General features: G+C 44.0%; 7 protein-coding genes across 7 annotated transcripts; 2 read left to right on the forward strand and 5 right to left on the reverse strand.

Annotated features, from left to right (window-relative positions):
* Positions 1-542: 542 nt before the first annotated feature.
* Positions 543-1,637, reverse strand: QCR6 (ubiquinol--cytochrome-c reductase subunit 6; the record flags this gene model as incomplete). The annotated part of the gene is made up of 2 exons (XM_018879008.1): positions 543-1,022; positions 1,566-1,637. 2 exons carry the CDS (start codon positions 1,635-1,637, stop codon positions 543-545), a joined length of 552 nt encoding a protein of 183 aa, XP_018736964.1.
* A 1,646-nt stretch (positions 1,638-3,283) lies between these two features.
* AWJ20_2081 (uncharacterized protein) lies at positions 3,284-4,231 on the reverse strand (the record flags this gene model as incomplete). The annotated part of the gene is made up of 1 exon (XM_018879009.1): positions 3,284-4,231. The coding sequence occupies one exon, from the start codon at positions 4,229-4,231 to the stop codon at positions 3,284-3,286; it is 948 nt and encodes a 315-aa protein (XP_018736965.1).
* Positions 4,232-7,854: 3,623 nt separating this feature from the next.
* On the forward strand, positions 7,855-8,895 carry AWJ20_2082 (uncharacterized protein; the record flags this gene model as incomplete). Its single annotated transcript, XM_018879010.1, has 1 exon — positions 7,855-8,895. One exon carries the CDS (start codon positions 7,855-7,857, stop codon positions 8,893-8,895), a length of 1,041 nt encoding a protein of 346 aa, XP_018736966.1.
* A 308-nt stretch (positions 8,896-9,203) lies between these two features.
* Positions 9,204-10,274, reverse strand: AWJ20_2083 (uncharacterized protein; the record flags this gene model as incomplete). The annotated part of the gene is made up of 1 exon (XM_018879011.1): positions 9,204-10,274. The coding sequence occupies one exon, from the start codon at positions 10,272-10,274 to the stop codon at positions 9,204-9,206; it is 1,071 nt and encodes a 356-aa protein (XP_018736967.1).
* A 1,436-nt stretch (positions 10,275-11,710) lies between these two features.
* FMT1 (Fmt1p) lies at positions 11,711-12,844 on the forward strand (the record flags this gene model as incomplete). The annotated part of the gene is made up of 1 exon (XM_018879012.1): positions 11,711-12,844. The coding sequence occupies one exon, from the start codon at positions 11,711-11,713 to the stop codon at positions 12,842-12,844; it is 1,134 nt and encodes a 377-aa protein (XP_018736968.1).
* A 91-nt stretch (positions 12,845-12,935) lies between these two features.
* On the reverse strand, positions 12,936-15,269 carry VPS13 (membrane morphogenesis protein VPS13; the record flags this gene model as incomplete). Its single annotated transcript, XM_018879013.1, has 1 exon — positions 12,936-15,269. One exon carries the CDS (start codon positions 15,267-15,269, stop codon positions 12,936-12,938), a length of 2,334 nt encoding a protein of 777 aa, XP_018736969.1.
* A 696-nt stretch (positions 15,270-15,965) lies between these two features.
* VPS13 (membrane morphogenesis protein VPS13) lies at positions 15,966-18,146 on the reverse strand (the record flags this gene model as incomplete). The annotated part of the gene is made up of 1 exon (XM_018879014.1): positions 15,966-18,146. The coding sequence occupies one exon, from the start codon at positions 18,144-18,146 to the stop codon at positions 15,966-15,968; it is 2,181 nt and encodes a 726-aa protein (XP_018736970.1).
* Between the last annotated feature and the right edge of the window lie 236 nt (positions 18,147-18,382).

An 18,382-nucleotide genomic window follows, 5' to 3' on the forward strand; every position in this document is an offset into this window, starting at 1 on the left:
GGAAAAGTTTGGAAGGAGGGCCTTGCAGAACTCAGTGGTGGTCAAAGATCACTAATTGCGCTATCGCTCATTCTCGCCCTCTTACAATTTAAGCCTGCACCCATGTATATTCTTGACGAGGTTGATGCAGCTCTGGATCTTCATCATACTCAAAATATTGGGCAAATCATCAAGTCCAGATTTAAAGGATCACAATTTATTGTTGTATCCCTCAAAGAAGGCATGTTCAATAATGCTAATCGTGTGTTCCGTGCTCGTTTCCAAGAAGGAACCTCCACTGTTAGTGTGATATAATTTATTCTGTATAACAATTCTTATCTATAATGATTAATGGCAACCAACTTATTGAGACAAAACAAGTGTAATATTTTCGTCTCGTAACTCCGAGCAGAAATGGGTGATTTAAAAATCACCAAAAGAGACTCAAGTGCTTTATATATACACATGGCTAATATTCATTTTCATGCTATTTGGCAATAAATGTCTAGAATAAAATTATTACATAAAAAGTCACCTACTAGACATAGGACGACTGACTGTATTTATTTCAGTTTAGTGAACAGAACAGGGGCGACTTGTTCGTCAATGCAATGGCTGAGATGGAAGAATTCCTCGACACAGTCTTCCTTGTATTCCTTTTCAGCATAGCCCTCTTCTTGTTGTTCAGCAGTAACTCTTTCAATGCATTCTTCGAAGTGGTGCTTGAATGAATGACAAGGGCCCTCGGCGGCCTTTTCTCTCAACTCGGGGAGAATATCTTCAGGCTCATCTTCCTCTTCTTCCTCCTCTTCTTCCTCATCATCTTCTTCTCCGTCCTCAGACTCTTCCTCAGAACCTTCTTCAGTGGACTCTTCAGTGGACTCCTCTGTGGACTCTTCGGTGGACTCTTCGGAGGACTCTTCGGTGGTCTCTTCCTCAGAAGATTCCTTGCCGGTGTTCTTGGCTACAGTCTCGGTCTCAGACTTGGATTCGGATTCAACTTCCTCGCTGTCGTGGTCGAGAGGGGCATCTTGCTTGGGGGCCTAAACTTTGTTAGATCAACCATTAACTTGTAAAATAAGCAGAATAACTTTCCGGAAGGCAGCAAAGAGGACAGAACTTGTCGTGATTCAGATTAGTGTTTAGTCGATGTTCGTTTCAATAATTCACTGGTCTAATTGAAAGGTAGCCTAACGCGAGTTGCTATGTTATTGGAAATTCTGGGCCCAGTCCTCAATTCGTTGACATTGTTCAGGAATAAAGCACTGCTGAAGCAATTTACCGAGGATATCCATAGACCTAGACTCATTCTATTTTGTTGCAATACATAATCGAATTTATCAAGAATGTCCCTTAAACTAGACTTATTCTGTGTTGTGTTCAAACTGTAGATGTACACCGAAGCATACACAATTGTTCTTTAATCACAGTCGCTCTTTCGATTATAATATTTCCGGATTCAGATCAATAGTGTTTTAACAAGTCGCTAACAACCATAACCTAGAAATGACAAATTTGACTGTCCAATTCAAACTTCCTTGCTGCCATCCAAACTATGTCATTCAATATTAATACCATCAACATACCTCCTCAGCATAAGCCACAGTGGGCATAATCGACTCAACAAGGTCGCTCCAGAAAGAAGTAATTCCAGACATTCCGAACTTTATGAATTTATTTTCAAAAACTGGTTTGAAATTTTTTGGCGTAAAGTAAGAACGAGCTGCTTCTTCTACAAAAATGAAATTTCCAGCTTCACCAAACCTCAGGTTCTTTTTTCTCGTCGAACCATTTCTTGCCATATTACTCCTACTCCCAATTGAAATGACCCGATATTATTGGCTGAAAGCTTGCAGGGCTCAAGAGGGCAAGGGCATGCCCTCCGCGCAAGCGGGTCTCCTCGATATATGTACTTTCTCTAAGCGGAACTAACATGACCGATCTTAGCTATCTCGCATCTGCCCGTTAATTAATGAGGATTGTACTGGCCTCTGGCGGCTGGGGCTCAGCCCCAGACCCCGCTGCTCCTCTCGCTTCGCTCGAGTCGTTGCGTCTACGGTCACCTCTATTTCCTGTGAAGGTTGAGAAAATTGAGTCAGATGGAAGGCTCCAGGCACACTAGAGACGAGGGTTGAATGCTTCGGAGCTTCGGAGATTCAAGCTTATCTCGTCTCTCGTCAGCTGCAATATTTTACCGTAAAATTACATGTATCAGCTACGACACGTGGATAATTGTTTCTCATTTGAAGCTCGGAATTCGGCAGTAGCAGTGGCTACAGTTACGGAATAATGAAACTCGTGCGTTATTTCAGGTGATTATGATGAATATGATCAAGACTAACAACACGTATTTAAATGAATGTTCTTTTAGAGGAGGGGGTCAGACTTATCTCTGTTGGTTATTTTAGCATAAGCGATTTCGTCTCTCTTGGGTCTTCGTTTTGTCTTGATTCTCCTTGACAGGCGGTATGAGTGCTAAACACAGGGCGTAATTAAGACAGTTAGTGTACAACTATAATCAAATCGGAAATTGGCTACAACCCAATCAAAAAGCAAACCAAATCACCAAACACAACAAAATCGGAACCAAAAAGAATTTAGACCTAGGTATAAAGTTTGAGATGGGACTTGGATTGTTGAAAACCAACTGGCCTGTGTATCTCCAGCTAACGATGATCCTTGCATCATATGCTTACCATCGACAGTCGATTCCATCTCGCTCTCCAGTCTCTTTTCATCAAAAGTACTTTCTTCTGCTGTAACGAAATTCCCTGTTATGGAGAATCCGACTGTAATAAATTGAGAAAATACCAGAGGCTTGAGAAGGACTGCCATCTGCCGGAGATTGCGCTGTCCGTGTACCAGATAGCGGCAGGGGTTTGTCTCCACATCAAGCGACAATAATACCCCTGAAACTGCCAAGCCAAGCAGGCACTTTTACGGCTACAACACAAACAAGTCCAACTCCTGTCTTACACAGACTGTTTAGCTCTACTATTTATAAGGTTCCGTCGATGCTAGCGTCCACAAGATTCCGTCGAGGGTCCGATTTAAGCACTGATGAAGCAACACTACCTACTCTAAACGTGACTGAAGGAAGGTAGCGGCACTACTCTAAACATGACTGAAAGGAAGGTAGCGACACACAACTGATTTAATACCTCCCCCCGATTCGAGGAATCAACATTTCTTTAGTGGAAAAAATTATTTATTTTCAACAACTTTTCGTTTCTTTGTTAAGAAATATACATAAATCATAACAGAAAAACTAAATACATAAGGCATAGAGGCACCATCATTAGATTTAATTCTCGGCAGAGACAGGGGCAGAAGCGGCCTCAGAAGTAGCATCGGCGTCAGTGGCATCAGCAGAAGATACATCAGCAGCTCCTTCCTCTTCAGCTTCTTCTTCTACCAACTGAGTGGCAACCTTGACTTGAAGCTCAACATCCTTGAAAGTCTTTCCATTATACTCGTCAATAGCCTTCTTCTGAGTAGCTTCATCAGCAAGCTTGACGAAGCCTAGAGTTCTACCAGGAAGAGTTATAACGGCATCCTTTCTCTTTGCCTTACGGGGCTTCTTAATAGCCAATTTGACCTCCACAGGAGAAAGGGGCTTGAAAAACTCTTCCAGTTCTTCAACAGTGGTATCAACTGGCAAGTTACCAAGGAATACCGTATCAGTGGAGTCGGGACCGGTTGGTCGTCTTCTTCTAGGAGCAGGCTTCTTAGGAGCTGCCTTAGAAGTACCTCCTTCCTTAGAGCTTGTAGTAGTAGTAGAACTCTGATCATTGCCATTAGTTTCAGCAGTAGAAGCAGCAGCAGCAGCGGCGGCGGCACTCTTCTCTTTTCTGGCTTTACGGTCAAGGACACGAGCAAAACGGACATTCAATTGACGGTCATTAAGCACCTTCTCATTGACAGATTCAACTGCCTTCTTAGCATCCTCTTCAGTAGGGAACTCAGCAAACGCATAACCAAGCTTCTTAAAGAACACACGACCAGAGCTGTGTGTAACCTTGGACTTTGGAATGTTTAATGAGCTGATATGGAAATCCTCGAAAAGGTCACGTAGGTCTTTGTGAGTTGATCTGAAAGGAAGATTGCCAATGTAAACCCGCTTGGTATCATACTCGACAGCAGCTTCTCCATTAGACGACGGGGTGGGTTCATCATTGGCTGGGGTGGTGGTAGAGGGAGTGGAAGTGGGTTCTTCAACCTTCTCAACAGGAGTTTCAGTATCAGCAGACATTGTTATTTATGTGGACGAGAATATCAACGACAGCGACTGGCTAGTGTTTTCTTTACCTAGAGGATAGTATTCAGATGGTTGCGATGACCCTGGGGAAATGGAATTGTTAGTCGGCAGTATGTGCGGAAAGTGCCGTTACTTCCAGTTGTTGTGCCACAACGAAATGTATAAAAGTTGGATAAGGGGGGGAGGGGATGAGTTTATAAACAAACGGGGATGATTTTAACAATACAGACAGAAATCAGAATTTAAATCTTGATGGTTGGTACGTCTGCTATTTAAAGAGGTGGCAAGTTCGAGAGAGCCACCTGACTGCAAGCACTAGTGTCTTAACGAGGTCGTTTCAGCATCGGCACTCAAAATTTACGCCCGTAACGACCGCTTAGCGGATCAAGTCCCAACTGCACGCATATTTCTCGTGTCGAGAATGCTCCAGAAAAAACTGCCCCGGCTCGACGACGACAAGCAACAACAACAATAATAATCTCATGCAGGGATTACAAGAAAGACAGGTATTCAAGCGGGGGGACTGCTGCTGCTTGCTGACACCCGCATGTCTGTTTACAGCGACCCGTCGTGTGAACTCTCAAACAGACATGTCTCATGTCGGGACGGGTCCGTGCCTCCGGCGGCTGGGGCTCCGCCCCAGACCTTGGTTGCTCCTGCTTCGCAGGAGTTTTTCGGGTTTTAGAGGATCGTGGACATAACGACTCGAGCAGAGCGAGAGGAGCAACCAGGGTCTGGGGCAGAGCCCCAGCCGCCGGAGGCACGGTCCCATCCCGGGTTTCAGTGCTAATACACATTATATATTAACAAATACATTTTAGTGGGTCATTTTTCTTGTATGTGAGAAACGCACACGGGGTAGTCGTTTAGGCAGTAGCGGCCTTTCTGGCAGCAGCAAGAGCCTTTTGGGTTCCGTGAAGAGCGTGCTTTTGGTTTCTCTTGAACTTGGGGTCGACACCCTTGGTGGATGGGTACTTGAAGGTCTTGGGCTTCTTGATACCGTTACGGTGAGCCTTCTTGATTTGGTTGTGATTGGTGTGGTTCTTTGACTTGGACATTTTTCTGTTTAATGTTAGTTGGCTGAAAAGCTTCGGTGGGCTGGTTACAGCGGAATGTATGTTCGCGGCAGAGATAGAGACTCGTCTAGTTTTCAGATGCTGGTTTGAGTGGTTTGAGCAGTTATGTATCGAAACTTTTATTCCCTCAGAGTCGTAAAGAGAGTCGAATAACCACGTAGATGAGTCGCAAAGACGGATTCAGTTCGTTGGTGCTATATACTTCGGTGCTTGGTAACAAGGTTGTTGCAAGCTAGTTCTTCATCGAACCCATCGATCGAAACTATAGTTGACAAGTCACTAATCGCAGTTCACGAGCTTTTGTGTCGAATACGAAAATAAGGAGAATATCGAATCATTCTAACCACTGATCATATATAACTGTGTTGAGTTCAGTTCACTGTCGTCGTGTGTCATCTTGTCGAAATACAAATAATCAACTCAATATCATTACTTTTGTTTTCGATGACATCTCAATACTCGGTCGTAGCATTTGTTGACTTAATACTTCATTGCACAGTCGATTGTTCATAGCATATTTCTCGTTCAGATGTTGGTTCAATTCGGTCTCAGTCCTTCGATAACTTCATCTTGTCGATTCGTGCTCAGTCGATAACCTGCTAGTCTGGCCCCTCAGACACACAATTCTCTGCCAACAAACACCATTCACCGCTACTTCTTTAACATACTATCGTTATGTGACGTCGATTAGGCTTATAGGCTTCACGGTAAATTAGTTCAGTCCTCCATCAACACTGCCAAATGGTGCACCACCCACTGCAGCCCGCACCAGAGTCGTGAGTCGCTCTCTCCATCCGTGACTGCATACATATTTCCTAATAAGGAAATTCACTAAACAATCACGTGATACAACAACAGGGTTAGGGTGGATTATATTTCAGGGTCTAGAGTGAGGATGTCAGACTGCCTCCGGCGGCTGGGGCTCCGCCCCAGACCCTGGTAGCACCTCTCGCTGCGCTCGAGTCGTTCCGTCGACGGTCCCAGCAAAACTCCTGCGAAGCAGGAGCAACCAGGGTCTGGGGCGGAGCCCCAGCCGCCGGAGGCACCAGGGCAGGGGTCCAACGGCGCGGGGTCGTATAGGGGAACTCGTAAAACCAGCCATAGGAGGCTGATGCGTGGAGGGGTCGTAATCGGACATATTTAATCCGGCCTGATCGCGCTAGTGAGTAGATTGATTCAGCTAGCATCAGCAGGGGTAGCAACTGGCGGACAGCGAGTTGGGTAAGCCTTTGTTTTAGGGCTTTGGACCGCAGTAGCTTTTCGTCTAAAATTAGAGCAGTGCTGCCGCTGTCTGTTTTCTGCGATCGACTGCTCAGATGGGACGACGACAGTTTGGAGGGTTTTAGTTTTTTTAGTTATAGTAGATATAGCAAGGGAGGGAGGGTGGCTTATGGCTCATGCTGTTTTGTGTTAGTGTGGGGGGCTCATTGCATAATAGAGCAGCTATAACCGGGTTCTGCCGTTATCAGTAGCCCGGGCCTGGCGATTATGCCGACTGATATAGTGAGCAACTGATACTGTGGCCGCTTAAAAGCTGCTTCAGATGCGAACGAAGCGCTCTTTCTCTTTGTATCTTTTAGCCGACATGTACCGACCGTGGTGCGGTATTGGGATTCGCGCGTTTTACTATAGCCGTTGATGTGACGTTAATTTCCCGGAGATGGTTACGGCCATTCTAACTGTAAATCATCGTCTCTATTCAGCCTCTCTAATTGATCGGCAAGGTCGAGGTTACCGAAACTGATTGTGCCATTCCACCCTGATATTATTACCGCGTGTATATCTGGGATATATTATATTTTATTATTATATCTTATTTACGGTGTTGGCTTTAGGTGTTGTGTTATACCGTCTTATAACAACAGCCTGACAATATTGATTATTTTTTTTTGGTTATTGGTTATTGGTTATTTTCAGATTTGGATTTATCCTCTTACTACGCTTCACGTGTGGAGTCATACCTCAGGATCTGGCGTTGGTTGCGGTTACTTGCGAACCCGTCTTTATACGTGCGGTGATTATTAAAAGAAGGTTTTGGTAGGTTATTATAGTGGACCAGACTCTTGTTTGATAGTATTAGCCCCATTAATAATTATTTATACCAAAGGCTTTAGAACTATCTCAGTGGTGGGTTGATTTGGTAACCCTCTCGATTCTGCACTTCCCTGGATGATCCTGTCCCGAGGTCAGTTATATTTCCCATTATTTTAGTTATTGCTACTGGTTCTGCTGTCTTGAAGACTGAATTCAATTATTGGATATCAGGTTATTGGCTGACAATTATTTATTTTTTTCTTTCTGTTCTTCCCGTCACTCTTGTTTTCGTTGATCGTGTTATAGGTTCTCAAGTTCATATCTGATCTTGGGTCACTTGTCACTTGGCTCACTTGTAAGACTCTGAATTTTCTCTTGTAGGTTGCTATCGACTACTCGTTGACTTGCTACTGATTGAGAAATACCATTGGAGTTCCATCCCGGAACACATCTGTTACTAGTGTCTAGTCATATCTACTTATTCTCATATCATATTCCATCAGGATCATGGCTACAGTAAAAGAAGTTGGCAAATCTGCCACTTCTCCATCGTCGCTCGCTTCGTCATCGAGCTCACCCCCTTCAAGCTTAGCCGATAACCCATCAGTTATCGCCCTCAGAAACTACCTTGCATTACCAATTGTCTCCTCGTTTGTAGCTGGAGGGGTGGCAGGCGCAGTATCTCGTACTGTGGTTTCACCTTTAGAACGAATGAAGATTATTTTTCAGGTACAAGGGCCTGGTTCACAGTCATATCAAGGAGTTGGACCCACGCTGGCTAAGATGTGGCGTGAAGAAGGATGGCGTGGATTCATGAGAGGTAATGGAATCAACTGTGTACGCATTGTGCCATACTCGGCTGTTCAATTCTCTTCATACACAATCTACAAGAATTTTCTTTTGTCGAGAACTCCGTCGTCAAAGCGTGTCGATCTAGACACTTTAGAAAGACTGGGAGCTGGTGCCCTGGCTGGTATTACGTCTGTTGTGGCCACATATCCCCTAGACATTGTTCGGACCAGACTCTCTATTCAAACAGCGTCTTTAAAGCCTTTGAAAGTGTCAGGATCACAAGTCCATGCACAAAAACCATTAGGAATGTGGTCGGTTATGAGTGACATGTATAAAACGGAGGGAGGATTTCGCGCTCTATATCGAGGCTTAATACCAACCACCATGGGCGTTGCACCATATGTCGGCTTGAACTTTGCCGTATACGAATCGATGAGAGAGTACGTGACGCCCAAGGGTGAAAAGAACCCATCTGCTCTGGGAAAGCTGTTTGCCGGTGCTGTATCGGGTGCTGTTGCACAAACCATTACATACCCATTCGACGTTCTAAGGCGAAGATTCCAGGTGGTGTCAATGGGAGCAGGTCAGCTGGGATTCCAGTACACATCGGTGTGGGACGCCATCTCAAGCATTGTCAAGCAGGAGGGAATCAGAGGCATCTACAAGGGACTCTCTGCTAATTTATTAAAAGTAGCGCCATCCATGGCCAGCAGTTGGCTCAGCTACGAATACACTAAGGAACTACTCAAATACTGATAGATATTAGACTGGTTTTATATATATCTTGCATTTACTCCATCTAGCATTGTAATAATATTAATATTAGTTTCAGCGAGGCTCCTAGTCAGGAGGGAGGATGGCTTGTCTCTCGAATTCTCATAAAAAAAAATCCGCTAAACGGGCACCCCGAAGCCCGACTGGAGCGAAGCGAGAGGAGCAGCGGGGTCTGGGACGGAGCCCCAGCCGCCGGAGGCACACCCACCAACACCCTAAAACAACTTCACGAGTCTCAGAACCCAGACAACTCATAAACGAATAAATATTACAATACATGGTGGAAGATCTTACCTCCGCTTGCGGGTCATTACGTATGGCACCAGAACCAGCAACGCGGTAGTGATGGCTCCTGAGGTGATGATGAACGAACGCGAGTAGCAGTCCTTTCCCAAGGCACATACCCGGTGGCCAGCTTCGTCTACAGTCGAGTTGACATCGTAGAGAGCACCGAACATCATGTTCAGGATGTATGAAGTAGGAACAGGCGACAGGGCAAGAAACCCCCAGTTCTGGCTGAAATACCGCATGCCAAACGTATCGCTAACGATTGTTGGGTATGAACCATAGCAGATACCATATGCCAGTCCTGTAGCTGCTGATGGGATCCACAAGCTAGAAGCAGATGTCACCGAGAATGCCGAAGCCTGGGCCACAAGCATGATAGAAGCAGATGCAATAAGAATCAGTGTTCTTGGCAGATGGTGTTTATTGTGAATGTAGTCCGACAGGAACCCACTCATGATCCTGCCACTGAAACTGGTCAACGATATGGTCCCGACTTGCACTGACTGGAGTTTCTGGAGCGCATGTGCATTGGACTCCGGGTCTTCAATAAGTGCTCGTACACAATATCCACACGAGTAAATATACATTTGACCCACGCCAGCTAGCGTACCAAGAAGAAAAAAATGCAGCCAAAATGTTTTCGTTCGCAACAGTCTCGTTCCATAGATATCTATAGGCGAGTCTGTTAAGGCATGAGATCCCGAGTACAAGCGACGGGGCGATGAGCTCGGTTCAGAATGCTCTTTCTCAGAGATGACTGGCAGGTTAATGCACAGACTGCCCTTTTCGCTGCTTGTTCGTACATTCGCTGAGACGTACTCTAAAGGCAAAACTTTGATAAACGGTAGCGTGATAATAAATAGGAACATGGGCAGAAATGACAGGATACATAGCAGTCCATATGTATCGCCAGGACTTATAATAGATGCTACACCCGACAGAAAGAACGCACTGAGTCCAAATGCTGCTACTGGAACCGATGTTGCTACACCTCTGTTGGCTGGGAAGTTCAACGCAGCACATTTGACGAGCGCTGCAAATCCCAGGGTGCTACCTGAGCCGATAAACGACATGGCTGATGATAGCAGGCTCACAGACGCGACCTGGCTTGTGTATGCGACTCGAATTATGAAGTATCCAATGAATATAGCCACTGCTCCTGTAACCAGCGGGATCGTCGGGCCTTTTCTATCAACCAGAATTCCCGCAAAGGGTCCGGTAAAGGCACTTGCCAGGTTACCAACCATGCCGATTAACGAGGTGCTCGTTGCATTCAACGAAAGCTCTGATGCTAGCTGTGGTGCAAATGCTGAATAAAGATACAGGGTTCCACATCCGAGACCTGGTTACGAGTTAGATACATGTCGACTTGTGAAGGGGACTTGTCTCCGGCGGCTGGGGCTGCGCCCCAGACCCCGTGGCTCCTCTCGCTTCGCTCGAGTCGTTTGCGAGGGGGTCCCAGCTATCCTTGGATGGTATCCTTCAACAGCACAAAACGCTATGGACAGCGAAATGCTTTTGTTCTCATATTTGTTTTCAGTTTCTGTAGGATCTTCGAGCTTTAACATGATCTCAGATCTGTCCCTGAGCTTCAACACCGTAAAAGCTCGGACTCCAACTTACCTGCTACAAAACATGATAGGAGAGACAGGCTCAGCTCCACAGTCCGTGCCGATGGCATATTACTAGATCCCGAATTCGTGCTCATTTGCTACTTCTATTTTTCAAATTTTCAGTCACTTTGTTTTTACCTATTGCACGAACCGGCAAGGGTCGAGCAAATGCTTTTCAAACAGATATCGTTCTGCTATCAGGATCGGTCTATAATGCTTGATCCTTGTCGAAAACAGCTGCTGTTCTAAAATTCAGCAGGTATTGCTAGTCATAAACCATATATTAAGCTCAATAATAAACTCGGTCCCAACCTAGATTGTCTGTCTAACAGGCGATTCAGGCGCGGTCCAGATCTTCGGGTGGGGGTCTTGCCAAATACGTACAGGCTCGTTGATGCACGATCCACCTGCGAGCTTCAGGGGGAGGAATGTACTCCCAGTCCACTTATCGCAATAGAATATCCTAATCGGCAGGCTGTGCAGCTGCCACTAACACTTTTTAACACTTTTGGAATGTTATGAAGTGGGTCAATAGACGCTCCGAACTGAAATGCTTTGGCAACGATAATAGCTCTCCGGTTGGTTCCTCGGCTTTACTGGGATTTTTCACTGAGTAGATGCGATAGTACTGTACTGAGGTTACATCTGTGGTAACCATTTATCGAATTGCACCTAATCTTCTGGTCAGATTTATAGATAGGCAGGTTTAGTAAGTTATCAATTAATGATTTTTATATCATTAAACCATTTAAACCATTTTTAAATTTGGTTTTATTATTTGTTTATATACTGTCAAAATGGTTAGCAGATAGATTTGAAGATGCGACATTGACATCAACCCTAATATCTGATCTCTCTCGAAGATCAAATACTCTACTACTGACTGGCTAATCATCATGTTGGCCAAACGACCAATTCTAGGTTCATTATGGAATCCATGTGGTCAAAAGCACAGGTTGTTATATATAGCTAGATCTTATTCGATAGCAAAGTCTCCACTTCGAATCGCATTGTTTGGAACTGACAATTTCACGGTCCACTCACTCAAAGCTCTGCATCGATATCAACTGGCGAACCCTCATGTGATTGAGTCGCTTCATGTTATTACGAGAACACCAAAACCATCTGGCAGAGGCTTGAAAGTCGTAAAAGAGGCTCCCTCGGCTGTATATGCATTTGAACAAGACATTCCAGTTCTTCGTGCTGAGACTGATTCTGATATTGTAGCTTTGGCTGACCATGGCTACAATTTGGCAATTGCAGTGTCATACGGGAAATTAATTCCCGCTCAATTCTTGTCGCAACTAACTTACGGTGGAATCAATGTTCATCCATCTTTGTTGCCTGATTTAAGTGGTGCTGCTCCACTTCATAGGGCCCTGTTGCGAGGCTATGATACAACTGGTGTTACAGTTCAGACCCTCCATCCTACTAAATTTGATCGAGGAAAGATCCTACTGCACTCACCTGAAGTTCACATTGCAAAAAACGAAACGTTACAAAGCCTCGAGTCCAAACTTGGCGAGCTCGGCTCAGAGTGTTTGGTTACAGTCGTTGACGAATATCGGTTTGCAGATCCTGATCTCAATGTTCCAACTGCCACCAAGTATTCGCCCTCTTATGCCCCAAAAATCCAACCAAAAGAGAAAAATATCAATTTTACAAAGCATTCACTTTCACAAATTTTGTTGAAACATCGTATTCTCGGAAAACTAGCGGTATTCCAGCCTACAGCTGACGGTGTAAAGCGTATTATTCTGGACAACATCATTGATGCTTCCAGCCTGGCTGATGTTGTGACTAATGAGAAAGCGAGATTGGACTCGTTACAGATTGGAGAATATGACTTCTTTAAACACAGTGACGGAAATTCCAAAAAGGCGCAAACCGTGTGCATAATTCGAGTACAAGATGGGTTTATATCACCATTCCTGCTTGTCTTCCAAGGCTATAGCCCCCAGACGGCAGCTCAATTTCAAAAATCTCTGCGAAAGCGAGCTGTGACTTCAAAGCAACTACAAGTCAGTTAGACGTAAATAGCAATAGCAACTATTTATTTTGGTTATCCATGCATTTAGATAATATAATAATATAATAATAACAATAAAAATGGTGTATATCCTATGATATAGTTTGGAGCCTTCGGTTATATTCCTTGACAGCGGTGCTAATCTCTTTAAACAAGAATCGCTGACTATCCTGGTCTCCAATGGGAATGAAAAATTCCCTTCGTTCATCGTCGGGTCGCAAAATCAATGTCAGACCAGTCGATTTTCTATTAATCGACCGCAGCTCATCAAATCTAACTTCCCAATCAGTACGCAAGTTTGACGTGAACAACGTTATTATACGCGTAGTGGTCACAATGACAACTGCTGCGTTCTGTGTCATGTTGATATGGGCCAAGTACTCATCCTTGAAATAACGTCCACTGTTCGCACTCTTCAACCATTGTTGACCAACGGCTTCTCGCTGAGAATAGGGTCTAACAATACCGTCTTGGGCTATGAATCTAGCTGGTCGGATTCGAGTGATAGTCTCCCCATCAAATACAGTGGTAGTGTTACGAACACCCTCACTAAGATTACTAGCGAGATCGAAGAATCCGATTGCTGTCTTGGTAGGAAGTCCGACTATACCTTTACCCAGACCCTTGAAAAATCCACTGGCACCCTCTTTGGCAGCTCCCTCCATTGGAGCCAATGCCAAACCGCTTACTCCACTTGTAACACTGTCGAAAAATGAAGTAGCTCCTTGAGTAAGTCCATATAACGCATGCCGGGGCCTGTTTCGAGCCATGTTAATCCTTCTCCGGCTCTGGAATTCTCGATCTAGAGTTGCCACTGACAACCCCTTTGAAATACTACCCGTGACTTTATAAACACTGTCAGAGATACCAAAGATGGATTTCTTCATGAAACTGAACCCACCCTTGGCGAGACCAATACCAAACTCGTCCAATCGATCGTTCAGCATAAATCCATTGTAAGGTTCATAAAACATGTCCACGAATCCTGAACTGATATTGTTGAATAAACCAACCGGATTGCCAATGAAGTCAGCAGAGCCAAGGATTTTGTGTACTTGGTACAGAAATCCTTGAGAATAATGCGATTCAACAGACTGGATCAGCACTGGCATTTGAGTTCGCACATTTTCCATTAACAGGGCATTGAGTTTCACTGGTGCATCGTTGATATTACCAATTGCCATAGTAAGGATATTGACGAAGTAATTTAATGCTGTTGGAGATGATGACCTATCTTCAACATTGATACGCTCAGTACGAACAAATGAGAGGTCCATTTGTGCAGGATGGATATGAAGAACTTCAATATAGATTTCCTCTCCAGATGACTCTTTCTCAGGTTCTGGAATATGACTAGACTCGTCGCAAAGTATATCTTTCTCGCTTCCCGTCCATGGCGTATTGGGATCTCTTGCAAAATCCAGGAGGGAAAACAAGAAATCTTCGTCCATTTCTAAAGTCATCTGTTGAAGCAAAACACTCGCATACTTTATGTACAAGACACCATGCGAATCGTCCTTTACTCTAGTCACCATAGCCGAAAATGTTGGATGATTTTCCATTTCCCTAGTGGATTTAGGTAATACACTGGGGAATAAAATCACATCGTAATGACCTCCATATAGCTGATTATCGATCTGGATCCATTTCACTTTCATGGAGAAGGTCTCGTACAATTCAGATGACTTGTACTTGAACTCGAATCCCCTCGTGGTCATGTAGCAAAGTTCAACATGTCGGCGATTAATCAACGAAACGCCTACACCTTCAAGCTGAACAGTAACTGTCAATACCGAGTCGTTATCAACAGAATCATCTACACTGAATAAATCGACTTGTGATGAAGACGCCTGTTGCGATACCGACGATGCCTGTGACTGTGACTTGATCTTGTATATGCTTGAACTGGCATCATAATCAGACAATACCAACGACTGCAAGGGACCATCAGCTACAACATGGAGTTCAATAATACCGCCCTCTGACCTCTCAGTTCTAGGCAATTTCATGGGTCGAAGGTTACCAATTTCAGTTAACTGAACTCTTCTCTCCTTGCCATTACAAAGAATAACCAGCTCTTTGAAGGGGGCAGCTGGAAAATCCCATGCATATGACATCAAGCTCTTTGGTGGAAGTTTGTATCGAATAGGGTTGAATGGTGGGTGTGGATGCTGCTCCACTCCTTGGTCATCAACATATGGGTTGGCTTGGTAAAACAAAAACTCAAATTTGGAGAAGTTGCGAATAGAGTAGGGCCAGTTGTTTCCTGCCTCGTCAAAGTACAAAAACAAAGTCGAATTTTCAAGCAAAACATCGATTTTCAAAAGCACTGTACCTTTACCATGGACAAAAACCTTGACATAAGTGCGTCCAGTGTTTGTGATGTTGAAGGGTGCTGACCACTGTGCTTTCCTATTTGGAAGCATGACACATAGTTCTGTGCTTTCACGCTTGCGCAAAAAGTGCAAGGGCTGCGGATCTTTGGGTTCGACTATGAACTCTTCATTCGCACCTGCCTCCTTTAGCAAAATATTCTCTGAAAGTTTATTCAAAATGACATATCTTGGAGCAATAGTAACAATTTTCGTTAATTTGTACTGCAAAGTTAGTATAAAATCTCAAGATCAATGGATCATTAAACTTACCTTGCCTTGTCCTTCTGCGACAGTTAAGCCAACGGAGATCTCAGAATTATGATGTATCGAAGGAATTGCAACATTTGCAGTACTGCCAATAGCCTCGAAACTTTGATGGGCACTCTTCCTTGACTCTCCCACTTTCAATTCAACACGATTAGTAGTTTCATCACTCTCGAAAGACCACATTTGTGGAAGGGCTCGCTTAAGTGGTTCTTTAAAAGGGTTAGAAAACGTCACAGCATTTAATGACATGAGATATAACTTACTATTGCTATCAGAGCCCTCTCTAGCAGGCACAGTCCGAACCTTGGCGATAGCTCTGTTAAGTCCCGAAGAGATTTGAAGATCAAGACCAGTTTTATTGAGAACAAGATACGGCGTGTAAACCACAACATGGTATCCAGAACTAGCATCTCGTTGACTAAAGCGTTAGTACACACATTCGAGGACAAACCTCCAAAAAAACCAAGGATTTAAATAAACTTACAAGTAGTGAATCCTTAAGTTCAAAGTCTGCACACCATCCGTCGAATGGGTAGTCATAACCTTTTCTCTACTGAATTTGCCCTTATATATACCATGATTTGGAACATTGATAATTGCAAACTCACTCTCAGTATATCCAGCTGTGGCAGGGTGTACTTTGAGTAATAGCAGATCAGATCGTTTAACCACATGCACAGGGCTTGTCTCTCCCTTTCTAAGTGAATTCTTCCAACCAACTCGTTTGCCAGTTGTATTCTTTGACACAATTTCGAAATCAAAATCGTACGGTAATAAGTTAACAATTTCAACTGGAGCACAAATATTGACAGTCATATATGGATAACCCCATGTTATGGGTAGAGATTTGTTAAAATCAGCCTCAATGTGGAAATGGAAGAACGAGTGAGGTTTTCCAGGTAGAGTTTCGCACGATAATGAACCTGGCGCTTCCAACAAATCTTTCCAGTAAATAGCCGTATTTGACCAATCGAATCCCAATTGCCGGTCAGGCATCACCACGAGATTACACTCATGTACAAGTGAAATAGGAATAGCACGACTTTCAGATGGTTTGAGAGTCCACATCTGATTGGGATCAGATTTCGTACTAACGTGGATATTGATATGTGTCGAATTGGTAACGTTCAAAGCAGACCTGAAAGTGATCTTCTTATGATAGTTCTCTAACTTGATGTCACAAAGTAGCCGATGACCTGTTCTTTGCGAGTTCCTGTGTAGAATATGAAGATGCTCTCCTTCACTAGTTACCGAAACAGCCCTTATATCATCGTACGAACTGTCTTTTAAAGACACTCCCAGCATCAACTTTTGCAAATCAGTACTGAGATTTTCTCTCAACTCATGCCAATCATGGAAACGCCATGGAATATCTTGGCCATCTTCGATTCTCTTCACTTGGGGCTCGTTCGTATCTTTATCTGAATCAGACCATACCTCAATAGGATAGCCTGTCTCATTTCGAATGCAATATGGAGCGTCTGAATCTCGCGGTCGAAGAAGAAGGTCATCGTTGCCAGAATTAGCTGACACAAAATCTATAGATTTACTCAACAATTCGATTGTTTGAGAAGTAAGTGTAACTTCAATCGGCTTTCTCGAATAGACATTGACAAATGTGTTGGTAACATCCGTCGACCTGCTGATATTGAGGCCAATGTCCCAAGTTTCGACTAAAGGTTCCCATGCCGACTTTGAAGGGTTAAAAACGTTGACAAACGATTCTGTAGCCAGGTCAACTCGAAGATCTGAAGACCAACTTCGAGCACTAATTGAGAAGGGCTTGACAGACATATCAAGAACAGGTAACTCGTGAGCAGCCCCAATGACAACCAATCGAAGACCCTCAAAATCGGCCGTCATTTCTTCTCCCCTAACAACCTTTACTCGTGGAAGTGCAAGTTTCTTGCTCACCGATGAATTGCGACGGTGATGGCCATTAGCACTGCTCTTTGTGGCGACTGCACTTGGTCTACGCTTGGAATTTCCTCCAATCTTCCGTTTCTCTGTCTTCGAGAATCGAGAATAGGTAGGTGCATCAGAATCCTCAACTTCCGTGATCTTACTTTCACCTTCAGATAGAGCAGAAGCCTTCTGAATGATATTCGACACGAGCACAACGTCGCGTAGAGACAGACGCAACACCAAGGGCTCAACAGAAACCTGGACAGACGACAACTGATGGGTCGCATCAGATCCAGTTGTATCGACCGAAGCAGTCATGGAAAAGTCATCCAAGACTCTTAGTCGCTCTTCCTCAAAGTGGCTCATATCACACAAAAACATGCCAACTTTGCTAACAGCTAAAGTAGTGGTTGCACGTTGCGACAAGACCAATTGCTCGGCCTTGAAGACAAGTGCCTCGGTATTTTCCAAGCTAGGATCAGCAAGCAGAATGACAGAGAAATCTACCACATTTATATGGTAACTAAACGACATGCCAGAGTCACTATTTGAAGCAGCACTAGTGTCCTCTGATTCTTCTTCTGTATCCTCAATCTCCTCAACTTTTGACACTTCGTCCTCACCACCTTCAGAGGACATCCCGAAATCAATAAACCCTTTCAATGCAAACAAATAATCCAAAGCCAGAATCATCTGAGGACTATCAATCGTCAAAAGGATGTCGTACCGATTGTCGTACTGAGTAACTTTACACATAAATTGATACTCGCCATAGTCGACAGAAGGAATGATTTCTGAAAATTTGTTTTCTTTTACTGTACGCGTATCATTAACAGTGAACGAGTGAATGTGAATATCAGATTCCAAAGCGCTATTCTTTTTGATGCGTAGCTTAATACCCGAGTCGTTAAGAGAAAAGTGCGAGAGCGAATGGCTTTGAATATCCTCTTCTTTGACACCAACCGTTCCATGATAAAGTGTTAACGATACTG

Source organism: Sugiyamaella lignohabitans, chromosome B (assembly GCF_001640025.1).
Source record: "Sugiyamaella lignohabitans strain CBS 10342 chromosome B, complete sequence".
Taxonomy (NCBI): Eukaryota; Fungi; Ascomycota; class Dipodascomycetes; order Dipodascales; family Trichomonascaceae; genus Sugiyamaella; species Sugiyamaella lignohabitans.